The sequence below is a fragment of the Esox lucius genome, chromosome 13, assembly GCF_011004845.1.
Source record: "Esox lucius isolate fEsoLuc1 chromosome 13, fEsoLuc1.pri, whole genome shotgun sequence".
Classification (NCBI taxonomy): domain Eukaryota; kingdom Metazoa; phylum Chordata; class Actinopteri; order Esociformes; family Esocidae; genus Esox; species Esox lucius.
The window spans coordinates 2,089,769-2,103,902 of NC_047581.1; the positions used below are offsets into that span (position 1 = coordinate 2,089,769).

Sequence of the window (14,134 nt, forward strand, 5' to 3'; positions counted from 1 at the left end):
GCAGCCCTACTGCCTACACACTCTGGCCACATGAGGCCGGGCATTGACCTGCAACAGAAGGAACCCAGGGCCCACTTCACCAGCTTAAGGACTGACGATGAGGATTTCATCCTGGTACCTAACAACAGACCGGGTACCGTTGGCTAGCACGTGGCCGTCTGTGCGACACTCCAAGGATATGCCTCCCCAGACCATCAATGACCCACCTCTAAACTGGTCATGCTTCTCCAGACTCATTCACGTCTGTCATATGTGCTCAGTGTTAACCTGCTGTCATCTGTGAAGAGAATGGGGCACCAGTGGCAGTCCTGCCAATTCTGGAGTTCTCTGGCGAATGCCAGTCGAGCTGAACGCTGCTGGGCTTTGAGCACAGTTCCCACTACAATATGTTGGGTCCTCATGCCACCCTCATGGAGTCAGTTTGTGACAGTTTGGTCCGGTAGAGGTAATTTTGTACGGCTGTGGCCGTGCTCCTCCTGTTCCTCCTTGCACAAACGAGCAGACACCGGTCCTGCTGCTGGGTTGATGCCCTTTTACGGCCCTGTTTATCTCTCTACGTGTAACAGCTCGTCTCCTGGTATCTCTTGTTGCTTCCCTTCTGACCCTTCTGTCTCTTACTGTTCTTTCAATGCTGTGTGTGCACGAATCCACCAGTTAACCTTCATTTTAGCCTGGGTAGTTATGTTTATTTAGTTTTTTCAGCCTAAGCTTAGCATTAATGTCGTCACCAATCACATTTCTATTAAAACTTATTATAATAGCAGAACAAACAACTTTCATGCTCAGCATAAATGACAGATCTCTCTTGATTCATATTTGTGGATGAACATCTCTAACTACCTTGCCTAGATTAATACTTGAGGGTATGGGAGCCACGTAAAAGATTGGACTTCATACTGGTCTTCAGTTCCCTGGATGAAGGAACAATCTTTTCTTTCCTTCAAAGGGAAGGGTTGTATCGTTAAGCACCCGAGCCACGATTTTCTTTTAAATATAGAAAAACTTTTAAAAATTGCCGGAATACTGGCCCAGTGTATGCCAATTTTTTTTCTTTGTTTTAAACCAAAATCGATTCGCTCGGGGGCAACCAAATGTACTCTTTGAGGAAAGGGGAAAATCCACAAAATATTTTATCCACTTTAAGATGGCGTGCAAAATATTTTTTCCACTTCCCGTGCATGTACACACATCAAGGGTATGGAGAATTAACGGTGTCCGTTTTGCCTTAATAGTCAGGGAGATTTTGGACTAGGAAATGGTGGTATGGAAAAATTTTTTTTTTCAAAGAGCAAAATTGCCCAGCAGTTTGGCGTTTCTGGCCAAACTGGCGCCCTAGACGAGATCTCTAAATTAGCTAGCTAAATGTGCTACATTTCAAATGTCTAAAACCAGAGAGAGACAGTTATTCCAGAACAAAACAAACCACTATACGTGTCTCCTTTCTTTCTCATCTATCTTCTTCTTTCTATACTGCGCCCAAGAGGCATTGCTAGGATTACAATACATTCAGCCAGGGCTAAGCCCAGAGTCCAAACCAAAATAGATTTTGAACAGCTAAATGTATTACTTTTTAATGAGTATTAATAATAAAGGTAAACTAAGATTTTGGATGAAAAGGGAAACAAAAACTGATCTGAGAATAATCTCCAGCCAGTAGTTACGTTAGTTAGCTAGCTACTGTAGACTTATACATTATCAATCAAACAAACATCTAAGCTGTATTTCTGATATTATTCTTGGAATACTTTCATGAAATCATAAATATCTAGCCTGGGAAAGACGCCCTAATATATACCTTATGTATCTTTACTGGTTTCGTCTAGCTAGCATAGTCAGTCTCACTATCCCCTCCAGGCTTGAATTTTGTCATTTTAGGGGCAAGGCCATTTGGCCTTCAGTGTCACAAAAATGTTTAGGACACCAAGGCCACATGCTAGGGCACAAAGGCCATCGAGTGAAATAGGAGAATTTGGAGCTAACAAATAAACAACTTGAATTGTTGAAACATTATCAACATTTTTAATATCATACTTTGAATAATAATTTATTATAACTGATATGGTCTTTCCAAATAAGTTAAATGATCAAGTTTTAATCCTTGATGTTTTCTGTAGATTCTGGAATTTGTTTCATTCCATGCATTCACATGACAACGACAAACAGGCAATGGTATTGACAGTTAAATAAAGGCTATTGAGCCAGAAAGCTAACATTACCTCAGTTACTCAAAAGTAAACCGAAGTATCCGTTAACATCACAATCACAAGGAGTAAATAAACAAATGTAGTCACTTATTTGTGTGCGGAGCAAAACGTTTTTTTATCTTTCACCACAAATGCTGCCATGTCTAGTGATGCCAAATCTAACATTACTTCTCTGAGCTCTCTAGAAGTGTTCAGGTGTATTCTCCCACTCGGAGGTCTGAACTTTCCCACCTGCCAGTTGCTCATGAATGCACCTTCCAAAATGGATAAGTTTGATTCAGTTAGGCACTAAATAAGTCTATCTATTGATAACTATCGATAACTAGCTAGCTTGTTTACCTGCATGTAGTCTGTTCTTGTGGTTATTGTAAGTTGCAAACTACAAACAAACTTACAAACCAAAAAAATGACTGCTGACTGTGAGATTTTGACACTTGGGGCACAAAGGCCATGGTGGCCGTAGGTTATACAATGACTTTCGGGGCTTCACCCCCAGAGTGAAGGGCAACAACGGCCAATCAGGGCTATTTTTCTTTTGTAAAACAAACATTTTATGAGATCCAGGGCTAATCATAAAACATTTGGGGCTTTTGCCCCCGATGGCTTTGATCTTTTCATAGTAGCCTACAGAACCGCAGTCAGAAAAATTTAACACCTGAATTGTAAACTGGCGCACTCACTCGACTCACCCACAGTCCACACCTGGAACCACCCCCTCACCGTCTCTCCAGTCGTCAATATCACCTCACTTGTAACAAATAAGTCTTGACTTAATGTGTTATTCATTTTAATGCGCCCTAATTGGCCACTTTGTTTGCCTATGCCTAGAAACACCCCTGTCAACCAGAGTCCATGCTGCCATCTCTGCATCCCAGTTGCACATGCTACTCTAATACATTACTCCTTAATTTCCCCCGTTTACACATCTAGAATGCCATTTAGAAATTGCCATTTGTGTCTGAATGACTATTAATCCCACTTAACATTCACTATACCTAAACCTATACCTAGAACTTTCTGAACTTTCTGTCCTCCTCTATTTGGCTTAACTGCACATTTAGTATTGCCATTTGTACTGCATTTGCCTTCCCTGCACATCTACACATTCCACTTGTAATGTACATATGCTGTACCTAATACATGTAAATACTTGTACATTTTCTGCCCTCCATTTGCAGATCTGGTTAGATGCTAACTGCTTTTTGTTGTACTGTACTTGTCTTATTCAATTACCATAAACTTGAATCTTATCTAATGTATACTTCACTGGAAATGGACAAGTGTACGCGGCCAATGTAAAGGGATGGGGAGTTTGTACTCAAACGGACAGAAAAATTAAAGGGTAGCAAGGGAGTGACACTAATCAATCATCGTGGTAACAGCAAATAGGCCAAGTCCTGTTCAATTAGTCAATATGACTGATTGTGCAAAAAAGTATATATTTTATTTAAGGATAGTGATCATATGAAGCCTTTTTTTATCACATGGTTGTTTGGTTCCTTTTTTAAACAATAATGATGACAGGAATCACCCAAATGGTCCTGATCAAAAGTTTACATACCCTTGAATGTTTGGCCTATGTGTGTCACTTGGTGACACACACAGGTGAAAATGGCAATTAAAGGTGCATTTCCCACACCTGTGGCTTTTTAAATTGCAAATAGTGTCTGTGTATAAATAGTCAATGAGTTTGTTAGGTCTCATGTGAATGTTAGGTCTCATGTGAAACTAAGCAGGCTAGATACTGAGCCATGGGGAGCAGAAAAGAACTGCGTAACAAGTTAATGGAACTTTATAAAGATGGAAAAGGATATAGAAAGATTTCCAAAGCCTTGCAAATCCCAGTCAGTACTGTTCAGTCACAAATTAAGAAGTGCAACATTCAGGTATCTCTTGATACCAAACCAAGGTCAGGTAAACCAAGAAAGATCTCAGCCAAAACTGGCAGAAGAAATTTTGGGCATACAAAGAAAAACCCACAGGTAAATAGAGACTGCTCTGGAAAAAGACGGTGTGGTTGTTTCAAGGAGCACAATCCGACAATACTTGAACAAAATGAGCTGCATGGTCGAGTTGCCAGAAATAAGCCTTTACTGTGCCAATACCCCAAATAAGCCTGGTTATAAATATGCCCCACAACACCCTGACAAGCCTAACAGCTTCTGGCACACTGTAATTTGGACGAGACCAAAATAGAGCTTTATGGTCACAACCATAAGCACTATGTTTGGCAAAGGGTCAACAAGGCTTATAGTACCAGAATACTATCCCCACTGTGAAGCATGGTGGTGGCTCATTGATGTTTTTGGGGTGTGTGAGCTCTAAAGGCACAGGGAATCACAGGTAAAAAATGTATGGCCAGATTAATGCTGCATGTTATCAGAAAATACTGGGAGGCAATTTGCATTCTTTTGCAGGAAAGCTGCGCGTTGGATGCTTTTGGACATACCAGCACAACAATGACCCTAAGCACAAGGCCAAGTTGACCCTTCATTGGTTACAACAGAAAAAGGTGAAGGTTCTGGAGTGGCCATCAAAGTCATATCATCGAGCCAGTCTGGGGAGATCTCAAATGTGCGGTTCATGCAAGAAGACCAAATACATGGAGGCATTTTGCCAAGATGAATGGGCAGCTATACCACCTGCAGGAATTCGGGGCCTCATACACAACTATTACAAAAGACAGCATTCTGTCATTGATGCTAAAGGGGGCAATACACAGTATTAAAAACTAATTGTATGCAGACTTTTGACCAGGGGTCAGTTAATTATTTTCTTTGTTGCCATGTTTTGTTTTATGATTGTGCTATTTTGTTATGACCTACAGTTGAATGTGAATTGCATAAGAAATAAAATACATGTGTTTTGCCTGCTCACTCATGTTTTCTTTACAAATGGTACATACACTCACCTAAAGGATTATTAGGAACACCATACTAATACTGTGTTTGACCCCCTTTCGCCTTCAGAACTGCCTTTTTTCTACGTGGCCTTGATTTAACAAGGTACTGAAAGCATTCTTTAGAAATGTTGGCCCATATTGATAGGATAGCATCTTGCAGTTAATGGAGATTTGTGGAAAGCACATCCAGGGCACGAAGCTCCCGTTCCACCACATCCTAATGATGCTCTATTGGGTTGAGATCTGGTGACTGTGGGGGCCATTTCAGTACAGTGAACTCATTGTCATGTTCAGGAAACCAATTTGAAATGATTTGAGCTTTTTGACATGGTGCATTATCCTGCTGGAAAGTAGCCATCAGAGGATGGGTACATGGTGGTCATAAAGGGATGGACATGGTCAGAAACAATGCTCATGTAGGCCGTGGCATTTAAAGGATGCCCAATTGACACTAAGGGGCCTAAAGTGTGCCAAGAAAACATCCCCCACACCATTACACCACCACCAGCCTGCACAGTGGTAACAAGGCATGATGGATCCAAGTTCTCATTCTGTTTACGCCAAATTCTGACTCTACCATCTGAAAGTCTCAACAGAAATCGAGACTCATCAGACCAGGCAACATTCATCCAGTCTTCAACTGTCCAATTTTGGTGAGCTCGTGCAAATTGTAGCCTCTCTTTTCTATTTGTAGTGGAGATGAGTGTTACCTGGTGGGGTCTTCTGCTGTTGGAGCCCATCCGCCTCAAGGCTGTGCGTGTTGTGGCTTCACAAATGCTTTGCTGCTTACCTCGGTTGTAACGAGTGGTTATTTCAATCAAAGTTGCTCTTCTATCCGCTTGAATCAGTCGGCCCATTCTCCTCGGACCTCTAGCATCAACAAGGCGTTTTTGCCCACAGGACTGCCGCATACTGGATGTTTTTCCCTTTTCACACCATTCTTTGTAAACACTAGAAATGGTTGTGTGTGAAAATCCCAGTAACTGAGCAGATTGTGAAATACTCAGACCGGCCCGTCTGGCTCCAACAACCATGCCACGCTCTAAATTGCTTAAATCATCTTTCTTTCCCATTCTGACATTCAGTTTGGAGTTCAGGAGATTGTCTTGACCAGAACCACACCCCTAAATGCATTGACGCAACTGCCATGTGATTGGTTGATTAGATAATTGCATTAATAAGAAATTGAACAGGTGTTCCTAATAATCCTTTAGGTGATTGTATATTACCAATTCTCCAAGGGTATGCAAACGTTTGAGCACAACTGCACATTGCCAACTCCTAAAATTTTGTTGTTAAAGGTTTTAGTACTTAAAATGTAGTAGTTAAAGGGTTTTTACGAGTGTCGGATATGCTTTGGATATGTTTATCGAGTGGTGGCCTAGTCCACCACTTCCACAGGAAGTAATTCCTGACCCCAAAAAAGTTTTTCTCCCACTTGGAATTTATTGGGTGACCTATTGTGTCCTGTTGGTCACTCACTCAGAGACATTTTTGATGTGGTGCATCAGGGGATCTCTAAATCTGCGCTTTATCTACTCTACCTCATGTCTACACCCCTCTACCCCACCTCTATTGCTGCGCTACATCTTTTCTACCGCTGCTCTATATCTCTAACGCTGCTCCACATCTGTAACACTGCTCCACGTCTCCACTGCTGCTCTATATAACCTCTACCACTGCTCTGTATCTCTTCAACCCCTCCTCAGCATCTCCTCTACCCCTGTAGATATCCTCTATCATTTCATAGCTCTACAGGTCCTTTACTGGTTCATAAATCTGCAGCTCCTTTACACTGCTCTACATCTCTTTGCCTCCTCTATCACCCTCCTCACCTCCTCTATCACTCTGCACATCCTCTATCACTCATGCCGCATCTATCACTCTGATCCTCTATCACTGCTCTCTGCGCCTCCTTTATCACTCCTCACCTCCTTTATCACTCCTCACCTCCTACATCACTCTGCTACTCTATCACTCTATACTTCCTCTATCACTCTATGCTGCCTCCACTATCACTCCACGCCTCTTTGCCTCTGCTTTCTCTCCATGCCTGCTTCATCACTCCACACCTCCTCTATGACTCTACGCCTCCATGGCGCACCTCATACCTCCTCCATCTCTCCGCCGCCTCTATCACTCTGTGCCTCCTCTGTCACTCAATGCCACCTCTATCACTCCACTGCTCTATCACTCTGCTCTCTGCGCCTCCTTTATCACTCTATGCCTCCATCATCACTCCACTTATACTCTCAAGACGCTGTGGACTAAGCACTCCGCTACCAGGAATATAATAATAAACTTGATAAACTTCACTTGCTGTTGGGGAAAAACAGATCTCTCCTTGTTTTCCACCTTGTGTTTCACAGCAGCGTAGCTACACCGGACTCTGCAATTGGCAAGTTTCTCAATCTTCCCGGGTGGATTCTGAAGGTCTTTGTTTTGAAGGTCTTATCATAAAAATTTATTTTGCCTGTCTTTCCGATCTAGTTGATTTTAACGCCACTGCATAGCTTTAGTCTTCTAGGTTAATTACATATATGGTTTGTCTATAGATGACATTATTAAGTTATCAAAAAACCAAGAGGAGTTATTAGAAAAATATGTGGTCCATTTATCCAAATTTGAACAGGCTACAAAACCAGGGCGTCTTTGCAGGACTCTCCCAGGGGTTCTAGTGGGGTCAAGTTGATGGCGAATTGTTGTGCAGCCTATATCGTTTGTATTTTGTTCCAATAATAGCCCAATTAATTTGTTGAATGGTCATGGAAATCTTGTATTGTGTTTGTAAGTTCATTCAAATTCAACCATCATTCATCTGGGAGTATTGCACATTAATTGGCGTAATGCATTCAGTGAGAGATGATTAGTGCCTGGGTACCATTAGTGGCTGCCTGGGTACCAACACTAAGTGGCATGTGCTTTTGGTTAATTAAGTCGGGAAAACGGGGGAAAAAAAGTTCTCTAAATAGTTTTCCGTTTCAAAGTTTATAATTCTGACAATGGAACAATGTCATCTACACCTATTTAGGAAAAGTCATGGAAGGAGGAGGGTGTAGCTTTCCAAATGTCTGTTTTATTTTAATTACAAACTCAAACAACAATTGCCATATGCATTTGCATCACGAGATCCGTCCAGTCTTGGATGACACGCCTCTTTAACATTGCGTGGGGGAAAGTGCCTAAGGAGTGGCGGACCAGGGTGGTGGTTCCCCTGTTCAAAAAGGGGGACCAGAGGGTGTGTGCCAATTACAGGGGTATCACACTTCTCAGCCTCCCTGGGAAAGTCTACTCAAAGGTACCGGAAAGGAGGGTTCGGCAGATAGTCAAACCTCAGATTGAAGAGGAACAATGCGGATTCCGTCCTGGTTGCAGAACAACCAACCAGCTCTTTACTCTTTCAAGGATCCTGGAGGGGGCCTGGAAATATGCCCATCCGGTCTACATGTGTCGAGGTGTAGTTGGGGTGAGGAGGAATTGCAGTTCAGTGGGCAGGGGATCTCAGCGCTGCTTTTTGCGGATGATGTGGTCCTGATGTCATCATCGGTTTGTGACCTTTAGCACTTACTGGACCGGTTCGCAGCTGAGTGCGAAGCGGTTGGGATGAGGATAAACACCTCTAAATCTGAGGCCATGGTTCTCAGCAGGAAACCGATTGTGTGCTTCCTCCGGGTAGGGAATGAGACGTTACCCCAAGTAAAGGAGTTCAAGTATCTCAGGGTCTTGTTCGCGAGTGAGAGGACAATGGAGTGGGAGATTGGCCGGAGAATCGGAGCAGTGGGGGCGGTATTGCATTCGCTTTACCACACCGTTGTGACGAAAAGAGAGCTGAGCCGAAAGGCAAAGCTCTTGATTTTCCGGTCAATTTTTGTTCCTACCCTCACCTATGGTCATGAAGGCTGGGCCATGACCGAAAGAACAAGATCGCTAGTACAATTGGCTGAAATGCGTTTTCTCAGAAGGGTGGCTGGCTTCTCCCTTAGGGATAGGGTGAGAAGCTCAGCCATCCGTGAGGAACTCGGAGTAAAGCCGGTGCTCCTTTGCATCGAAAGGAGCCAGTTAAGGTGGTTCGGGCATCTGGTAAGGACGCCCCCAGGACGTCTCCCTAGGGAGGTGTTCCAGGCACGTCCAGCTGGGAGGAGACTTTGGGGTAGGCCCTGGACTAGGTGGAGAGATTATATTTCGACACTGGCCTGGGAACACCTTGGGATCCCCCAATCAGAGCTGGCAAATGTGGCTCGGGAAAGGGAAGTTTGGGGTCCCCTGCTGGAGCTGCTGCCCCCGTGACCCGATACCGGATAAGCGGATGATGATTTTGTGGTTCTAGTGTTAAAATCAACAGAGAGGGAAACACTTTGGATCACTGCTATACAACAATCAACAATGCCTATCACGCTTTGCCCCGCTCTGCTTTAGGACTCCTAAAGCAGAGCGCAGGTAAAAGGTCTGCGCAGGTGGAACACATCCTTCCTGTCCAAGAGGAGACAGCACGTGAGGCTTAGGGATGCACCTGTCTTGACCCCCTGACCATCAGCACCGACTATCCTCAAGGATGTGTCCTGTCCCCCCTACTCTCCTCCCGGAGAGTGTGTGGGCTATTCCTTTGTTATTTCTTCATCACTGAAGCAGGTAAAAGGTCTGGAGTTGATTCCTGGTGTGGCATTCGCATTTGGAAACTGTTGCTGTGAACCCACAACATGCGGTCAAAGGAGCTCTTAATGCAAGTGAAACAGGCCATCCTTAGGCTGCAAAAACAAAATCCATCTTAGAGATACCAGCAACATTATGAGTGGCCAAATGAACAGTTTAATACATTTATTAACAAGTATTTACTGGTGAGCTCTGCAACACAAAAGGCCTGTGTGTCCATGGAAGACAACAGGGGGTGGGTCATCGTAGGATCCTTTCCATTGTAAAGAAAAAACCCTTAACAACACACTCCAGGAGGTAGGCATATCATTATCCTAGTCTACCATGAAGAGAAGACTTCACGAGAGCAAATACAGAGGGTTCACCACAAGGGCTAAACCATTCACACGTCTCTTGAATCGAAAAGCAAGTTTAGTCTTTGCCAAAAAAACACATAAAAAAGCCAGCCCAGTTCTGGAACAGTATTATTTGGTCAGATGAAACTAAGATCCACCTGTACCAGAATAATGGGAAGAAAAATTTATGGAGAAGGCTTGGAACCGCTCATGATCCGAAGCATACCATATCATCTGTAAAACATGGTGGAGGCAGTGTGATGGCATGGGCATGCATGGCTTCCCATGGCAATGGGTCACTAGTGTTTATTGATGATGTGACAGAAGCAGCCGGATTAATTTGGAAATGTATAGGGATATATTGTCCTCTCAGATTTCAGTGATGTTGATAGACTCTGTGCACCAGCGTTGTGATGAACTTCTGCTTTTGTCTAGAAGTCGGTATTGCAGTTTCCGGTTTACTTCCTAATACTCATCCGCATTAGTAAACACCTAAACTCACAACAAGATGAGTGATGCTGTTGTACGGGGAAAAAAATTTAATATAATGTATGTGACTCCTTTAAGTTTCAAGGTACATCACTTTAAGTGGGGCATCATTTTAATCAGGAGAATGTCCTCTTTTTAATAAAATATGGTTTGCGCCATTCAATGACTTCAAACGCTAGACTAGAAATAGTCAGAAAAGGCTTTTTTTTTTTTTTTATATATACTTCCACGTAACGCAGGTTTAAGCGCAATTAATACCATATAGGACCAGGTGTTTACTTCCTATGCCAGTTGTTATTTTTCAGTTTCGTTGTGAAATCAGGTTACAGTAGTAAAATAAAAGGGGAGACCTGGAATTTTAAGCTTCATTCAGGTTAGAAGAGGCTGAACAAAGTTTCGTTTCAATTCACGTGCTATGGGGACGCGCTAGTGTTCCAGCTCAGCCAGCGATCTTTTGCCGTTTTTGAGGCTAGGGTGAATTTGTATACGTTCTATTGTCCTGCCTAATACTACACTAAAAAGGAACACATCGCTAACTAGCTTAGCCGATAGCTGGCTGGCACACCACAGTAAACTACTTACCCTCGTAGTTGTGCAGATAACTCGATACGTAGAGTTTGAATCCCTTGTTCCACTTGCTTGTTGGGGCAGGGGACCAGGCATCAACAATTCAATGTACATCACTAATGCTTATTTTAGGCAGGTCTTGGAGACATCTACTAAAAACTGACATTTTGGGTGACGCTGGTGATCGCCTTAAGTAAAAAAAAATGATATGCCGACATCTGGCTAAAGTGGAAGTTCGTCCATACGATTGTGCACAGAGCTTATTGGACAGCGCTTCACTTTACAGATGGACAGTGACCCAAAACATTCTGCAAATGCAACCCAGGAGCATTTTAATGCATATATATATATATATATATACTGTCACTCACCTGATCTCAACCTGATTAAGCATGCATTTCACTTGCAGAAGACAAAACTTAAGGCAGAAAGACAAACAAACAAAAACTGAAGACAGCTGCAGTAAAGGCCTGGCAAATCATCACAAAGGAGGAAACCCAGCATTTGGTGATGTCCAGGTGTTCCAGACACAAGTAGTCATTGCCTGCAAAGGATTCTCGACAAATTTATATGAACATTTTATTTATGATTTGTCCAATTACATTTGAGCCCCAGAAATACGGGGACTGTGTATGAAAATGTTTGCAATTCCTAAACGTTTCATACAATATTTATCTTCAAGCCGTTGAATTTAAGCTGAAAGTCTGTACTTCAATTGCATATCAGATGTTTCATTTCAAATTCATTGTTGTGGGGTACAGAGCCAAAATTATGAAAATTGTGTCAGTGTCCAAATATTTCAGGACCTAATTGTAGTATATATGTATTTTCCTTTGTCTCACGCAAATAAAATGTGACTGTACAAGGTGAATATCAAAGACGTAATAGGTATCTTGCTTTCTAGCTGGCGAATACTAACTTTCGTTTTTTGTTTATACACTTAGGTTTCCTAAACAAATGTGTTGATTAATTCACAGGACGTACCCGTTTATTTGAAATGATAACCATATCATGATAATTAAAACTTTATTTCGAGGAATACAACATCGTCATGTTCTTTGACATAAACAACACCAATTGTCTTAGTTTGGAGTGTTTTAGAGTTGTTTTTCGCTTGCAATGCAGCTTTGTGATAGTGGTACATACGGTTTCCATTCATGAATTTGTATGATGCTAATAACGCTAATTACTGACTGAGACAGAGCTGAATAATGGATTGTTTTTAAAATGACTATGTGCCCGAAGGACCAACTTGGGGTAAAGGGACTGTCTTTAACAGGGTTGTTGGTCAGTGCCCCAAAAGACCAGGAGTCATTGGGTTTGACTACCAGGGATTATAAGGCCATATTATAGAAGAGTGTTCCTTCATGACATTCCAATATTCCATGATGGTAATGCTCCCATACACACTGCTAAAAAAGTGGTTTTACTAACCAGGATTACATTAAATACCTTTCTTGTATGACACCATTCCAAGAAAGACTGGAGCTGTTCTGAAGGCAACAGGTGGCCCTACTTTGTAGGTGGCCCTCATTTTGTTAGGTGTTTCCCTTATTTTGTTACCCTCCTGTGGATATCTTCTGGCTGATGGATTTACACTTATTTTAGCAACCCTAATTTATTTAGTCTTTGTCATGTGAAAGGTAACCCTAACCCTGGACTGACCTAAAATGTTTGTTTTTTAAATAAATGAAAATGAACTGCTTTTTAATGTTTGTTAGTTGTGTTTTCCAGTGTTCCACACAGGAGTTCTACCTCATCAACAGTAATCTCTCACGGCTTGGGTTGGAACTCCAGGCTTTGCTCCCATCCATCCAATCACAGCTCAGCTCTTCTCTGCTCCGAGGCCTCCTATTGGACACACCTGATCTGCTGGCTCCTGCCCACAACTTCTTAAAAGTTCTCAGTGAGAAGGCAGCCAAGTGAGTTACAACTGCTTGTTTGTCTGTGTGTTAGGGATAACATTGCAAATAATGCCATTATTTAAATTCCAGATTTGGTAAAAATAATTCATGTAAAAATAATAATCAAAACTTATAACTCCGCTTATAGCTATAGACTGGTCTACTTTTAGTGACAGGGAAAGGGCAGGGTTTGGTGTTTATGAAAGAACAGGGAGAGAATTTCATTAGCTATAATGACTTGCACTCAGAAATATCTCATTTGTTTGGGCTGTGTACAGCTTCTCTCAAAAGATTCACCCACTTGGGCTTATACACTATTTGTGTAACAACATTAGTTTTTTGCCAATGATCAACACAAAGTCCATAATGTCAATTATAGAAAATAAAATATAAAAAAATTATATGCAAAACAGAAAATAATTAAAGCTGCAAGCAGCATTTAGCGTGTTTCAGCATTAAGGTATTACTAGCCAGATTGCATTTTTTTCAATAGGACACATAGCCAACTCATGTCCTTTCAGTGAGGGAAACAATTATTTGATCCTGCTGTTATTGTACGTTTGCCCACTGACAAAGAAATTATCAGTCTATTTTAATGGTAGGTTTATTTGAACAGAGAGATACAGAATAACAACAAAAAAATCGCATCCCAAAAGAAATGTAAGTATAAATCCCGAAAAACACATGTCAAAAATGTTATAAATTGATTTGCATTTTAATGAGTGAAATAAGTATTTGATCCCCTTTCAATTAGAAAGATTTCTGTCTCCCAGGTGTCTTTTATACAGGTAACGAGCTGAGATTAGGAGCACACTCATAAAGGGAGTGCTCCTAATCTCAGTTTGTTACCTGTATAAAAGACACCTCAATTAATCAATCAAGTTGATTTATAAAGCCCTTTTTACAACAGCAGTTGTCACAAAGTGCTTTACAGAGACACCCGGCCTTAAACCCCAAGGAGGAAACAACAGTAGTGTTGGATTTCAGTGGCTAGGAAAAACTCCCTAAGAAGGCCGGATTTTAGGAAGAAACCTAGAGAGGACCCAGGCTCAGAGGGGTGACCAGTCCTCTTCTGGCTGTGCC

At 42.0% G+C, this 14,134-nt stretch overlaps 1 protein-coding gene across 8 annotated transcripts in view; it reads left to right on the forward strand.

Moving 5' to 3' along the window:
• The window catches only part of msh3 (mutS homolog 3 (E. coli)), a 231,921-nt gene that overhangs the window by 94,785 nt on the left and 123,002 nt on the right, over positions 1-14,134 (forward strand). For all 8 annotated transcript variants that reach the window (XR_004576708.1, XM_034296469.1, XM_034296470.1 and 5 more), the window contains one exon: positions 12,882-13,069. Coding sequence is in view for 7 of the 8 variants with exons in the window: in XM_034296469.1 (XP_034152360.1) it covers positions 12,882-13,069 (188 nt within the window). In the remaining variant the exon portion in view is untranslated. The remainder of the gene's footprint in view (positions 1-12,881; positions 13,070-14,134) is intronic.